This window comes from Neoarius graeffei, chromosome 10 (assembly GCF_027579695.1).
Source record: "Neoarius graeffei isolate fNeoGra1 chromosome 10, fNeoGra1.pri, whole genome shotgun sequence".
In the NCBI taxonomy this organism is placed as follows: Eukaryota; Metazoa; Chordata; class Actinopteri; order Siluriformes; family Ariidae; genus Neoarius; species Neoarius graeffei.
The window spans coordinates 81382356-81398803 of NC_083578.1; the positions used below are offsets into that span (position 1 = coordinate 81382356).

The window sequence follows — 16448 nt, forward strand, 5'->3', positions numbered from 1 at the left end:
CTGCCTTCAACACTATTCAGCCTCATTTATTGATACAGCGATTGATGAATAACTTTGGTCTACAAGGCAGTATTGTGGGTTGGATCTTGGATTTTCTAACATGTAGAACTCAAAGAGTCAGAGTGAATGGTAAATTGTCTGAAATATCTGTAACATCTATGGGATCACCCCAAGGGTGCGTTCTTTCTCCTTTGTTATATATATTATATACAAATGATTGTCGTAGTAACTTCGAAAATCGTCATATATTGAAGTTTGCAGACGACACAGTCATAGTTAGCCTGTTAAATAGTACTGAATCCTTGCACGGTCCTGTGGTTGATTATTTTCTAAACTGGTGTAAGGATTCATTTTTAGTTTTGAATGTTCTAAAGACAAAGGATATGTGTATAGATTTTAGGCGTGTGCAGCCCACTCCAGATGCTATAGTGATAGAAGGTCAGGAAGTTGGTCTTGTTGAATCTTATAAATACTTAGGCATGTGTCTTGATAACAAGCTGACTTTTCAGAATAATACTGACTTAATCTATAAGAAGAGTCAACAGCGTCTGTATTGTCTTAGAAAATTAGCTAAATTTCAAGTGGATCCTGCACTGTTGAGTATGTTTTATCGTTCTTTTATAGAGTCTGTGATTACGTTTTCTTTTATTTGCTGGTTCCAATCCTTGAGGGTGAAAGAGAGAAGCCTATTGAATAAGGTTGTCAGTATTAGTAGTGAAGTAATTGGGTCTGCACAAGAAACCTTACAAGATCTTTACAACAAACAGCTTCTTAGGAAAGCAAATGCTATCTTGTCTGACTACTCACACCCTCTACATGAACAGTTTCAATTTCTACCATCTGGTACATTACTTAGATTTCCCTTGGTCAAAACAAACAGATTTAAACACTCCTTTGTTCCTGCTGCCATTTCTCTTCTTAATTCTAAGAGGAACAGATAGCTCTCTTTCATTATTCATGATATGGCCTATTTATGTATTTATGTATTTATTTGTTATGTGTCTTTTGTGTTTTTATAGTATGTTTGGTGCTCCCCACTGTTGTGAAACGAATTGCCCCACTGGGGGACAAATAAAGGCTGATTGATTGATTGATTGATTGATTGATTGATTGATTGATTGATTGATTGATTGATTGATTGATTAAATATATTTATATAATAAAAACAGTATACTATACAGTGTGTCTCCACCATCCTGATGTCTCCAAGCCTGAATGTGACATGATTTTAAGTATAATTCTTAAGATTTAAGGACAGACATCACCAATTTATATTATAAATTATTATAAAGTATATAAGTTATAAATCAAACATTTACTTTTGATACTTTTAACCCCACTGTTACTTAAAGGTCCAGACTGCAAAGTTGAATTCTGGCCAAAATGTTCCATTTTGATTGCTGTTGGAGTTTCCAGATGTTTTGCTGCTGCACACACACCGTGTATCCTCTGTGTAAATGTTTTGCTGAGATAAAAATCGTCCCACTTTTTACTCTTCCAGAGATTGCCAAAGCAAGTGAGCTACAATATCGCATGACCACCTTGGGGCGTGTTTGACCTACTTTTAACCAAAACAAATCGGCATGGGCAAACACGGTGGACTCGGCGCTCCTACCAGTGGAAGAGAAAAGGAAACCCTGCCTAGTGACTGCGACTGCAATACAGAACAAGGTTAGATGAGGTGTCATTTTTCTGGACAAATCTCATCTCATCTCATTATCTGTAGCCGCTTTATCCTTCTACAGGGTCGCAGGCAAGCTGGAGCCTATCCCAGCTGACTACGGACGAAAGGCGGGGTACACCCTGGACAAGTCGCCAGGTCATCACAGGGCTGACACATAGACACAGACAACCATTCACACTCACATTCACACCTACGGTCAATTTAGAGTCACCAGTTAACCTAACCTGCATGTCTTTGGACTGTGGGGGAAACCGGAGCACCCGGAGGAAACCCACGCGGACACGGGGAGAACATGCAAACTCCGCACAGAAAGGCCCTCGCCAGCCACGGGGCTCGAACCCGGACCTTCTTGCTGTGAGGCGACAGCGCTAACCACTACACCACCGTACCGCCCTCTGGACAAATCATTCTGACTAAATCATTCTAGCTAGCGCTTAGCTATCTCAGCCTTAGAATGCATGGAGTTATACAACTAATGTTTTGATCTTACAGAGAAAGAAACGATAACACAAAAGCAGTAACAGAGGAAAGATATATTCGTCTTTTGTTTCACGGATTTATTCATGAATGTCAACCATAAATTACATCCCTGTGATTCAAAACTCTCAGAGGTTGATGCAGAGTCATGATGTTTTCGCGCGTCACCATCTTGGTGTGACGCAGTTCCATGGTTATGCTAATTAGTTAAAGCTCCTTGCGTTCGGCTGTTTCCATAGAGCCGTACTGTTTACTTCAAGAGGGAGGATATTTGGTCCCAAAATGGAGAAAAGTGGCCCTTGGGACATCAAAATGATCACATCTCGTCCGCATGATATTGTTCTTAAGAGACAGAGGAAACTGCCACGCACAATAAAAAAAAAAGTACAATTTCAGATGACTTTGCAGTCAGAACCTTTAAGGGTTTCTCCAATGTAAGACTTTCACATTTACGTTTGTGACGTCACATTTGAGTACATGCTTCTTAGTTTCTTAAACTAGAAGTCCCAGCATTTTTCTGTCTACCTAGAAGACCCACATAGGGGCCATTTGGCCCGACCGCTTTTCCCTAATACACTAATCACTCATTTTGTTATGGTAATGAGGCTGTTAGTGGCAGTGTGTGGGGTGAGGGGGTCACACTTCACACACTTCACACTTCAGTGGTGAAGTCATGTTGGCTACTTCTGTGTGAATGTGAGAATGAGGAATAAAAACACATTCTATTCTAAAATGTGAACATGTGAATGTCCCATGTGACCATAACGACTCATGTGACTGCAACCAGACAATTGTTTGATGGATAAATACCTCAGTGCACATGGACTATCGCTTCAGTTCCCTCAAGAATTTTGTGGTGAAAGAAGCTCCTCTCCAAGGAACGAAGATGCAGAGATTCAACATTCAACAGGCATTGGAAATGATCCTGGATGGAGCAAACAGCCACATTTCCATAACAAAATGAGTGTCCACAGGGGGGACTTGGGGCCAATTGGCCCTCTTGTGGGTTTTCTAGGTAAAAAGGCCAAATGGCCCCTCTCTGGGACTTCTAATCATTATCGACTCATGACTATTGGAGTTGACGTTTTATCGCCAAAAGAACAACTGTGAAATATGGAAAATAGACTTCTTGTTATTATAGCTTTGGAGCAGATTAAAAACACAATGTCTCACATTGTTTTCTCAGCTTATTTCTAATTGCTCGGTCACATGAATGAATAAACATCTGAATCAGATGACATTTTTTCAAGAAGACACATGTTAAACATTTATGAATAATTTACACTGCAGCATTCTGCCATATGTTTACCAAAATACAAATATTCCTATTGTAGTTGATAGGGTTTGTTCATCCCTCACCAGAACAATCAAGATTGAATTTGTCATGTTTCAATTTTACAGTGGAAAGAAAACATTTGCTGTACTACATTCATGCTAATCTATCATCAACAAAAAACAAAAAAGGGCGTTTGTGTTTCAACCTTGCATACTTCAGCCTCATTACTGAGTAATTAAAAGAGGCGGTATTGTAAGGTGCGGCTTTCCAACACATTGAGGTGTGACCCGTAGCCTGGGTGGAACGTACAGTTGCAAGATTGTGTGATTTATGACAGTAACAGTGTTTTTGTTGTACAACCCCGATTCCAAAAAAGTTGGGACAAAGTACAAATTGTAAATAAAAACGGAATGCAATAATTCACAAATCTCAAAAACTGATATTGTATTCACAATAGAACATAGACAACATATCAGATGTCGAAAGTGAGACATTTTGAAATTTCATGCCAAATATTGGCTCATTTGAAATTTCATGACAGCAACACATCTCAAAAAAGTTGGGACAGGGGCAATAAGAGGCTGGAAAAGTTAAAGGTACAAAAAAGGAACAGCTGGAGGACCAAATTGCAACTCATTAGGTCAATTGGCAATAGGTCATTAACATGACTGGGTATAAAAAGAGCATCTTGGAGTGGCAGCGGCTCTCAGAAGTAAAGATGGGAAGAGGATCACCAATCCCCCTAATTCTGCGCCGACAAATAGTGGAGCAATATCAGAAAGGAGTTCGACAGTGTAAAATTGCAAAGAGTTTGAACATATCATCTACAGTGCATAATATCATCAAAAGATTCAGAGAATCTGGAAGAATCTCTGTGCGTAAGGGTCAAGGCCGGAAAACCATACTGGGTGCCCGTGATCTTCGGGCCCTTAGACGACACTGCATCACATACAGGCATGCTTCTGTATTGGAAATCACAAAATGGGCTCAGGAATATTTCCAGAGAACATTATCTGTGAACACAATTCACCGTGCCATCCGCCGTTGCCAGCTAAAACTCTATAGTTCAAAGAAGAAGCCGTATCTAAACACGATCCAGAAGCACAGACGTCTTCTCTGGGCCAAGGCTCATTTAAAATGGACTGTGGCAAAGTGGAAAACTGTTCTGTGGTCAGACGAATCAAAATTTGAAGTTCTTTATGGAAATCAGGGATGCCGTGTCATTCGGACTAAAGAGGAGAAGGACGACCCGAGTTGTTATCAGCGCTCAGTTCAGAAGCCTGCATCTCTGATGCTATGGGGTTGCATTAGTGCGTGTGGCATGGGCAGCTTACACATCTGGAAAGACACCATCAATGCTGAAAGGTATATCCAGGTTCTAGAGCAACATATGCTCCCATCCAGACGACGTCTCTTTCAGGGAAGACCTTGCATTTTCCAACATGACAATGCCAAACCACATACTGCATCAATTACAGCATCATGGCTGCGTAGAAGAAGGGTCCGGGTACTGAACTGGCCAGCCTGCAGTCCAGATCGTTCACCCATAGAAAACATTTGGCGCATCATAAAACGGAAGATACGACAAAAAAGACCTAAGACAGTTGAGCAACTAGAATCCTACATTAGACAAGAATGGGTTAACATTCCTATCCCTAAACTTGAGCAACTTGTCTCCTCAGTCCCCAGACGTTTACAGACTGTTGTAAAGAGAAAAGGGGATGTCTCACAGTGGTAAACATGGCCTTGTCCCAACTTTTTTGAGATGTGTTGTTGTCATGAAATTTAAAATCACCTAATTTTTCTCTTTAAATGATAGATTTTCTCAGTTTAAACATTTGATATGTCATCTATGTTCTATTCTGAATAAAATATGGAATTTTGAAACTTCCACATCATTGCATTCCATTTTTATTTACAATTTGTACTTTGTCCCAACTTTTTTGGAATCGGAGTTGTCGTTTTTTGTTTTATTTTGTTTACTACCTCAACACTGCCCTAAGTGTTTAGGGCAGTGTGCATGTCCCACTATTATTATTATTATTCAAGCAAAATGCAAGGCAGCAGCTTTAAGGCGTGGTGCCGCAAATTTTTCAATTTGGCGCCAGCTATTTTACAGCCCTTGCTTTCACCCAAAAGGGAGAGTGGTCATTCTGAAGACAGGGACATGACGCATGCCTGTTCGCATCAATATTTCATAACGAGCACGGTTTCACAGACTCCCAACTCTTTGTTTTTTTTTTTTTTTTTTGACAAAAATTTCATGACATACGTTGAGAAGTACCAAACGGTCAACTCTATGGTACATGAGCGTCGGCCTTGAAAGGTTCTGGATGAGTTTAACCAGTAGATGGCGCTTTGAGCCATTTTCAAGCCATAAAATTCTGACTTTATAAGAATATTAATGTTGTCAGTATTAACACCAGCATTGATGTTTTATAAAATCATGTCATTTTGTTTACAGTCAAACAACAACAACAACAACAACAACACACATTTAAGTCTGCAGTGACTTTTCTAGAACATGACAATGTCCTGAATCCTGAATCCTGATGTCATGAGGGTTGTTTTTTTTTTTTGCTTTGAATGTGATAAAAAAATGACTATAGTCAACTATTTTTTGAATGACTAACAAAAACTGAAATTGGTTCAAGCCCTGTTCTAGGCCACACAACTTCTAGGGCCAAAAAAAGGTGATTGGATGCAATCTGGCAACCCAGATTATGACAGATTAAAATGTGCACCGGTTGTAATGTTTATCTCAGTTACTGAGAGGTTACTTCCCTCTATGGTGTCTCTGCTGACTAGGCTGAACTGAAAGCAGCTTTAGAAATTGACAGAATAGAGTGTAAAACTGCTGAAAAACCGGTATAAAAGTAGTTAAAAGCTCATTTCTTCTTCCTCTAAGGAGAAACTCATCCAGTGAGGTCATGTTTAATTTCTCTTTGTTGTGTTAAAATATGAAACAAAGTAAGCTGTTACTTCAAACAATCACGCGTGATCTGGTTTGAAACTATTCAATTTCAGTACAGAATAGAAATAAAATAAAATAAAAAAGGGCTGTTTGGGACTCGATGGAGCCAGTCCTGGTGAAGTTTATTGAGCGCGTGCGAGCTGAGAGCGCAGATGGACAGGATGGGATTATATCTGAGTATACAGTAAGTCACTCACTGCACTTTTAAAGCATGCTATTTTATTCATTTTAAAGCAAAAAAAAACTCATGAAATTTGGCTTTGAGAGTCTTCTAGGAGTCATGGTTTGCATGCCATGAAGTTACTTCAATTGCACAGAGCTTAAAAATATTATTGCCAATTTAAAAAAAATCATATTTGTGTCATTTTAGATCAGAAAAAAAGCAACAATGGTGCAATTCGACTATTTTAGATTTTATTAAGTGTTAGCATTTTTTCCCTAAATATTGTTACACCTTTTTTTTTTTTTTACAGTAATTTAGTGTTCTTGTATGTTTATTCTTTATTATTTAAAAATAATATAATTTCTTGTATGCATACACTACCGTTCAAAAGTTTGGGGTCCCTTTGAAATGTCCTTATTTTTGAAAGAAAAGCACTGTTCTTTTCAATGAAGATCACTTTAAACTAATCAGAAATCCACTCTATACATTGCTAATGTGGTAAATGACTATTCTAGCTGGTTTTTGGTGCAATATGTACTGTACATAGGTGTATAGAGGCCCATTTCCAGCAACTCTCACTCCAGTGTTCTAATGGTACAATGTGTTTGCTCATTGCCTCAGAAGGCTAATGGATGATTAGAAAACCCTTGTACAATCATGTTAGCACAGCTGAAAACAGTTGAGCTCTTTAGAGAAGCTATAAAACTGACCTTCCTTTGAGCAGATTGAGTTTCTGGAGCATCACATTTGTGGGGTCAATTAAATGCTCAAAATGGCCAGAAAAATGTCTCGACTATATTTTCTATTCATTTTACAACTTATGGTGGGAAATAAAAGTGTGACTTTTCATGGAAAACACAAAATTGTCTGGGTGACCCCAAACTTTTGAACGGTAGTGTAGCTATATTTCCCAGAACAATATTCCTCTATCTGTTACTTTAGATAACTCAAATTGATTATCTTTATTCGATTATGATTACTGTAAACGTAGATGACTATCGTGTGATAAGCCTTTTTTACAGACATGCATTCCTTTCTATCAAGACCTTACTGTAACTGACTGAAATTACAGTTCATGCACTGGTTCCTTATTGAGTGCATGTGAAACCGGTTGATTATTAACCTGAAGAAGTGTTTTTTCATTTGTGATTAAAAGAAAGTCCTGTGCAAAAGTCTTAGGCACGTGCAAAGAAACGCTGTGGACCAAAAATGGCTTAAAAATAATGAAACTAAATGTTTCAACATGAAAAAATACGATAAGCAGGAAGCCATAATAAAAGAAACCAAGTCAGTATTTGGTGCGAGACGACCCTTTGCTTTTAAAAAATAAAATCGCAGTCTCAGGTCCAGTGAGTGCAGTTTGATAAGGAAATGAGCTGTAGGTTTTACTCAGCATCTTACAGAACCAGCCACAGTTCTTCTGGACACTTTGACGGTCACACTCGCGTCTTAATTTTGCACCAAAACCCAGCAGCCTTCATTATGTTTTCTTGTTTAATCTGAAAAGTGCTCTCTTATGTAATATGCTACTCAGATACAAAAAAAAAAATTTTCCTGTAACATTTAATTTTGTGCTGGAAAAAACAACAACAACGAACGTTTGGAACGCTAACATGTTTTTGCACTGACTCGAGTCATAAAATAACAACGTTTGTATGACAAAACCAAAAAAAAAGTCTTTTGCACAGTACTGTACTTTATGAGGAAGTGTCAGTCCTGCACGTGGAATGCCATGGCTGAGTTTACTTCAGTACATCATGTGACATACCCGATAAGCTGAATCATCTCCCACACCTTGTTCTTGCCAGCAGCTAATTCTCGGTATGTTCATGAACTTGTTTGGGTGTGTGCAAGGAGAACACTGATCTGCTGGTTCTACCATGTGAGAGTGAGCATCAGGATGCAAGTGTGTAAATTGAACACGTGGTCCACGTTGTGGAACTCAAAAGTAATAATCATAGTCCGTAGTGAGAGTCGAAACGCAAAACAAACAAGGGACTCGGAGGGGGAAAAAATCATGGCTTTAATGTTTTATGCATGATAAGACTTCGCTACAGAAGACAGAAAGTGCAAGGATTAAAGATACAAACTAATTAGGAGAAATAGATGAACATAGTACAATAAATAATAAGAACAAGAAGAAATGACAAGAAATAGGTGAACACAGTAAGGTAACAAACAGGAAAAGGACAGGAGCAAAAAGCAAGCAGCACTCATTGTACTCGGTGATATGAAGGGTAGTATAAAAAGAAAAGTTATTGTTATTTAGAGAGAGTTTTTCATCATTTTTGTGAGCTGTTGCTTTAAAAATTGTTAGTAGGAGCATGGTCCTAGCATATTAAAAAAAAAAAACAGTATGTTTGGAGGTCATCATGAAAATTTTGTATTGTTTATACTTTATTGCTTGTTGTTGCCATGGCCTAATGGTTAGAGAAGCAGCCTTGGCACCAAAAGGCTGCTGGTTCAATTCCCTGGACCTGCAGGAATGGCTGAAGTGCCCTTGAGTAAGGCACCTAACCCCCAGGCTGCTCTGGTTTTGTTGTACATCGCTCTGGATAAGAGCGTCTGCTAAATGCCATTAAGGTAATGTTTGATATTTTAGTGTTTACATTTGAGATGTGGTGTAGTGGTTAGCGCTGTCGCCTCACAGCAAGAAGGTCCGGGTTTGAGCCCCGTGGCCGGCGAGGGCCTTTCTGTGCGGAGTTTGCATGTTCTCCCCGTGTCCGCGTGGGTTTCCTCCGGGTGCTCCGGTTTCCCCCACAGTCCAAAGACATGCAGGTTAGGTTAACTGGTGACTCTAAATTGACCGTAGGTGTGAATGTGAGTGTGAATGGTTGTCTGTGTCTATGTGCAGCCCTGTGATGACCTGGCGACTTGTCCAGGGTGTACCCCGCCTTTCGCCCGTAGTCATCTGGGATAGGCTCCAGCTTGCCTGCGACCCTGTAGAACAGGATAAAGCTGCTAGAGATAATGAGATGAGAGACATTTGAGATGTTTTTGGAACAATATTACTCGGAAAACCTTCTGGCCATGCAACCGAACATACCTCACCACCAAACAATCAGTATTCAGAGCACCATAGATACGCACAACATGGAGTTTGCGTCTGAGAGACCTGCATGTGAGGTTGGTGCAATGGTGTAGAGAGGAACACTGTGGCCTTGCAGCTCTAGAGTCCCTGGTTTGATCCTGAGCTCAGGTGTCGAGTCTCACAAATTCTCCTTGTCTCTATGTAGGATTCCTCTGAATTCTCTGGTTTCCTCCTGCCTCACAAGCACATACCAGAAGGAGGCTTGGCCCCACTAAATTGCCTTTAGGTGTGTCTGTAATGGTGCCCTTTGATGAACTTGCGTCACACCTAGGGTGTATTCATGCCTCCCAGACAGTTACAACAATTAAGTAATTTAATGAAATTATTATTTCAAATTAAAATTGCCACTGGGGTGCATAAGCGGGGTGTGCAAATTAAAAATCCAGCCATTGGGGGTCCATAAGCGTACTCTTGGTGCCAGTCCCAAGCCCGGATAAATTGGAGAGGGTTGCGTCAGGAAGGGCATCCGGCGTAAAACTGTGCCAAATCTAACATGCGGAATGAAAAGAGAAATACCATACCAGATCGGTCGGGGTCCGAGTTAACGACTGCCTCTGGTACTGTTGGACAACAGGGTGCCGGTGGAAAGTGTGCTACTGTTGCGCCAAAACGGAGAAGGAGAAAGAGAGGGGGAGGCGTGTTAGGAGAGAGCATGAAAGATGGAAGGGAAGGAGCTTAGAATTGAGGGTAGGAACACTGAATGTGGGAACATTGACTGGCAGAGCGAGAGAGTTAGCAGGTATGATGGAAAGAAGGAAGTTGGACATTTTGTGTGTGCAGGAGACAAGGTGGAAAGGAAGCAAGGCCAAGAACATTGGAGATGGATGCAAGTTGTTTTATTATGGAGTGGATGGAAAGAGAAATGGTGTTGGTATTGTTTTGAGGGGAGAGTTGGTCAACAGTGTGATTGATGTGAAGAGGGTGTCAGATAGAGTGATAGGCATGAAGTTGGAGATTCAAGGAGTGGTAATCAATGTTGTGTGTGCGTACGCCCCACAGGTTGGATGTGAGAATGAAGAGAGAGTCTTTCTGGGAAAAGATAGATGAAGTGGTAGAAAGTATACCGAGGGAGGAGCGCGTGCTGATAGGAGCAGATTTCAGTGGACATGTTGGCATGGGAAACCGAGGAGATGAGGACGTGATGGGCAGATATGGTGTGAGAGAGAGAAATGTGGAAGGGCAAATGGTGGTTGATTTTTCAAAGAGGATGAATTTGGCAATAGTCAATACATACTTCAAGAAGAAAGAGCAGCACACGGTGACGTTTAAGAGTGGAGGAAGAGCTACACATGTGGACTACATACTCTGCAGAAGGGGTAACCTGAACAAGATTGGAGACTGTAAAGTGATGGCAGGGGAGAGTGTAGCTAGACACCATCAAGCGGTCGTGTGCAGGGTGAGCTTGAAAGTGAAAAAGAGGAAGCGTGAAATAGTGGAGCTGAAGATTAAGTGGTGGAAACTAAAAGAGGTTGAACATCAGAAGGAGTTTAGGGAGGAAATGAGACAGCAATTGAGTGGTCATGGAAGTCTGCCGGAAGATTGGAATACTACTGCTGTACTAGTAAAAGAGGCAGCAAGGAAGGTGCTAGGGTGGTCATCGGGAAGGAGGAAGGAAGACAAGGAGACATGGTGGTGGAACAAAGTGCAGGAAACTATAAAAGAGAAGAGGCTAGCAAAGAAGAATTGGGACGAGCAGAGAGATGAGGAAAGCAGGCGGTTATACAGAGAGACGAGACAGAAGGCAAAAAGAGCTGTAGCGAAAGCAGATGCATACCAGGAGTTGTACGAAAGACTGGAGACCAAAGAAGGCGAGAAAGACCTGTACAGACTAGCTAGGCAGAGAAACAGGGAAGTGAGGGATGTACAGCAAGTAAGAGTGATGAAAGATGGAAATGGAAATGTGCTGACAAAGAGAGTATATTAAGAAGGTGGAAAGAGTACTTTGAGGATTTATTAAATGAGGAGAATCCAAGAGAGAAAAGGTCAGATTCATTGGAGACAGCAAATCAGGAAGCAGAGTTGGTTAGTAGGGATGAAGTGAGGGCAGCCATGAAAAGAATGAAGACTGAGAAAGCAGTCGGACCAGATGGTATCCTGATTGAGGCTTGGAGATGTTTGGGTGAGACGGCTGTGGAGTTCCTAACGAGATTGTTTAATAAGATCCTAGAGAAGAGTGTGCTTGTCCCAATATACAAGAATAAGGGAGATGTACAGAGCTGCAGTAATTACAGAGGAATAAAATTGATGAGCCACACCATGAAGCTATGGGAAAGGGTATTGGAGGCGAGATTGAGAAGAGAAGTAGCAATCTGTGAACAGCAGTACGGGTTTATGCCAAGGAAGAGCACATCGGATGCAATTTTTGCTTTAAGAATGTTAATGGAGAAGTACAGAGAAGGCCAGAGAAAGTTACATTGTATGTTTGTAGACCTGGAGAAGGCATACGATAGAGTGCCGAGAGATGAGTTATGGTATTGTATGAGAAAGTGTGGAGTGAATGAGAAGTATATTAGAGTGGTGCAAGACATGTATGAGAACAGTGAAACAGCAGTGAGGTGTGCAGTTGGAACGACTGAATGGTTCAAGATGAAGGTGGAACTCCATCAAGGATCTGCTTTGAGTCCTTTCTTGTTTGCCATAGTGATGGATAGCTTGACGGACGAAGTGAGGCAAGAGTCACCATGGAACAGGATGTTTGCGGATGATATTGTGATATGTGGTGAAAGTAGAAAGGAGGTTGAGTTGGGTTTGGAGACATGGAAGTATGCATTGGAACGAAGAGGAATGAAGGTGAGCAGTAGCAAAACAGAATACATGTGCATCAGTGAGAATGGGGATGAGAGTGTAGTGAAGATGCAAGGAGCAGACGTAAAGAAAGTTGGTAAATTCAAGTACCTGGGGTCAACTGTGCAGGAAAATGGGGGCTGCGATAGTGAGGTGAGAAAGAGAGTGCAGGCAGGGTGGAGCAGTTGGAGAAGGATTTCGGGAGTCATTTGTGATAGGAAAGTCCCAGCAAAAGTGAAAGGTAAGATGTATAAGAGAGTAGTGAGACCAGCTGTGATGTATGGATTGGAGACCGTACCCTTAACAAAGAGACAGGAGGCAAAGTTGGAGGTGGCGGAGTTGAGGATGTTAAGGTTTGCGATGGGAGTGACAAGGTTGGACAGGATAAGGAACGAGTACATCAGAGGGACAGCACATGTAGAGAGTTTGGGAATTAAGCTAAGAGAGATGAGACTGAGATGGTATGGGCACATCCTGAGAAGAGATGCAGAAGGAGAATGTTGAGGATGGAGCTGCCAGGCAAACGAAAACGAGGAAGGCCAAAGAGGAGATACATGGGTGTGGTGAGAGAGGACATGAAAGTGGCAAGTGTGGTAGAGAAGGATGCAGAAGACCGGGAGCAATGGAGACGAAAGATCCGCTGTGGCGACCCCTAATCAGGAGCAGCCAAAAGAAGAAGAAGAAGATTATTTCAAATTAAAAGATCCACACCTTCTCCGTTTTCAGTACGGTACTAATACATGGCTTGAAATTCGCGGTGGTCCGGTCGCCCGAGGCGACTTAATTTGTCATTTGGCGGGTAATTCTTGTCACTAGCCAGCCCGGCTGGCTAGTTGAAAATAAAAAATATATATGAAGCGAAGATTCAGACACACCATCAACTAAAGCTGCCACATATTAAGCGCGTGCCGTGTCTGTGTTAATCGATGTGTTTATCGGCAGGACGGAAAATACAGAAGAATTACGAATCATATCGTGTACGAGTCAGGCTGTCGTTTTTTTCACTACTGCACATGCATATAACGCATCTCGTTGAATATCGCGGTAATCACGTTATCAAATTCAATAGATGTGGCCACATTATCGCCCATTTAAACACGTGTTTTTGTTATTGTTTACATTTACATCTGCCAAAGCTACGTTGCGATGTGGAATTTTCTGAAAGGTGTACAGAAACCGCCAGAGACGGGGACAAAGCGACCTCGGTCTGAAGAGGAGAAAAAGGCCACCGATTAAGCGTACGAGAAGGAGAAACGACAAAGGACTTGTAAGCAAACGTGGGAGCAGGGTAGGCCTTGGCAGCGATACGATTTTTATGGAATAATTCATTTTTTTCAAGTTGATTCCTAGGCAATATGAAGCTCCTAATGCTTTCTCTCTCATAAATGGTTAAATACAGAAAGCATGTTGGACATATTTTGGGTGCTATAGTCATGATAGTAAGTATATTTATTTTCAATACTCGTACACCAAGTTGCCAAGTTTTCCAATACATTATTATTTGTTGATATTATATTATGGTGCTCTGTGTTGTTCTCATTTATGTATTTAACAACAATATCAAAATACTTGGGTCTTGAAATAAATGCACATTAGTCATGAACAATGGTAACTACTCTCTTTTGTGTTATTTTTGACAGAAGTAAAATTCATACATGAACAAATTTTGGCTAGTTGATTTTCTGTTTGGCTAGTTACTTTGGAAGGTAACTAGTCCGGCTAGCTGGTGAAAAAATATCTGAATTTCTAGGCCCGTAATATCAGATCTCTGAATGTGAATGCGTCAGTGACTTTCAAAATCCAGCAGAGATGGAATCAGACCCGTCAGGTTTATGTATTGCAACAGGTGTGACACTGATGGCGGTGATGTAAATGATGATGTAGCGATTAGTGATGAAACTTCTCATCCTCAGAACAACAAGCAAACATTGATAGATCCAGTGAGCGCACCGTATCCACAGGGGGATATGTTCCAAGATCTAACATGGATAGCTGAAACTACAGATAGGAGCAAACCATAAACTCCCCACTTTGGACGGTATCTTGCCCCCTCAAGCTCGGGTCCTCTACCAGAGGCCTGGGAGTTTAAGGGTCTTGCGCAGTATCTTAGCTGCTCCTAGGACTGTGCTTTTCTGGACAGAGATCTCAGATGTTGTTCCTGGGATCTGTTGGAGCCACTCTCCCAGTTTGGGGGTCACTGCACTGAGGGCTCCTATCACCACGGGGGCCACTGTTGTCTTCATCTTCCACATCTTTTCTAGCTCTTCTTTCAGCCCTGGATACTTCTCAAGCTTCTGAAGTTCCTTTTTCCTGATGTTATTGTGACTTGGTATTGCCACAGGAGTTTGCATGTTCTCCCCGTGTCTGTGTGGGTTTCCTCTGGGTGCTCTGGTTTCCCCTACAGTCCAAAGACATGCAGGTTAGGCTAATTGGTGACTCTAAATTGACCATAGGTGTGAATGTGAGTCTGAGTGGTTGTTTGTTTCTGTGTGTCAGCCCTGCGATGATCTGGCGACTTGTCCAGGGTGTACCCCACCTCTTGCCCATAGTCAGCTGGGATAGGCTCCAGCTTGCCCATGACCCTGCACAGGATAAGCGATTACAGATAATGGATGGATGGATGGTATTACCACATCTATCACCACAGCCTTGTTCTCCCGTTTGTCCACCACTACCATGTCCGGTTGGTTAGCCATTACCAGTTTGTCCATCTGTATCTGGAAGTCCCACAGGATCTTAGCTCGGTCATTCTCAACCACTTTTGGAGGTGTCCCACTTTGACCTTGGGACTTCCAGTCCATACTCGGCACAGATGTTTCTGTACACTATACCAGCCACTTGGTTATGGCGTTACATGTACACTCTTTCTGCTAGCATCTTACACCCTGCTGTTAGGTGCTGGATTGTCTCGGGGGCATCTTTGCACAGTCTGCACCTGGGGTCCTGCCTCGTGTGGTAGACCCCAGCCTTTATCGAGCCTGTGTTTAGGGCCTGTTCCTGTGCAGCTTTGATTAGTGCCTCTGTGCAGTCTTCCAGTCCAGCTTTATCCAGCCACTGGTAGGATTTTGCAATATCAGCCACTTCTTCTATCTGCCGGTGGTAGATAAGCTTGCTTTTCATGTACATACAAACCTATGATAAGGATTAATTTATAAATTACTCACAACATGACATCAACAACAGGAACTCATAATAAAATAAAACCATATACTGTAATAAAAGTTATGTGAATGACTGTGCTTTCTCTTTCCCTCTCTAAATGCTGAATATTGTGAAACAGGAAAACAACTCTATCAACGGAGACGTGATGCAGCTCAACTCATGCCATGTTGTGAACTAGCTACTGTCGGGTGAATATATTTTGGTTTTCAACAACGATGCAAGGTGGCATGGTGGTGTAGTGGTTAACACTGTTGCCTCACAGCAAGAAGGTTCTGGGTTTGCGTTCATTGGCCGATGGGGGCCTTTCTGTGCGGAGTTTGCATGTTCTCCCCGTGTCCGCGTGGGTTTCCTCCGGGTGCTCCGGTTTCCCCCACAGTCCAAAGACATGCAGGTTAGGTTAACTGGTGGCTCGATGTGTCAGCCCTGTGATGATCTGGTGACTTGTCCAGGGTGTACCCTGCCTCTCGCCCATAGCCAGCTGGGATAGGCTCCTGCGACCCTGCACAGGATAAGTGGCAACTTTTGGCCCGCAATGATAAAATAAATATTATTATTTGACAAGACACTTTTCAGTTCTCTTGATGTGCTCTGGTGTACTTTCTTGAAGATCAAACAGTCATTTCATAACAGTCCTTGATTACTAATGCAGTAGGCATGAAAGTCTTTGCAAGCATCTTCCGTTTTCACTGGTCTCACAAAACGATTAGTTCATTTACCTGACGGACTCTCTCCTTTAGCTGCACTCTCTCCTTTCATCGCTTGGCTATTTTTGTGTTTTGGTGCTGAGGGTAATTATCGAGGTGACTGACCAATGGTGGCAGTGAAGGCAGGAAATAA

The 16448-nt window shown here is 41.8% G+C and overlaps 1 protein-coding gene across 4 annotated transcripts in view; it reads left to right on the plus strand.

The window, feature by feature from the left end:
- Nucleotides 1–6216: 6216 nt before the first annotated feature.
- Nucleotides 6217–16448, plus strand: part of ptpn18 (protein tyrosine phosphatase non-receptor type 18) — a 113082-nt gene continuing 102850 nt past the window's right edge. For 3 of the 4 annotated variants that reach the window (XM_060932400.1, XM_060932401.1, XM_060932402.1), the window contains exon 1: nucleotides 6217–6595. In XM_060932400.1, the coding sequence (XP_060788383.1) occupies nucleotides 6512–6595 (84 nt within the window). In that variant the 5' untranslated portion in view covers nucleotides 6217–6511. Of the gene's footprint in view, nucleotides 6596–15729; nucleotides 15800–16448 lie in introns of all 4 variants that reach the window. The other variant, XM_060932403.1, reaches the window with a different exon arrangement.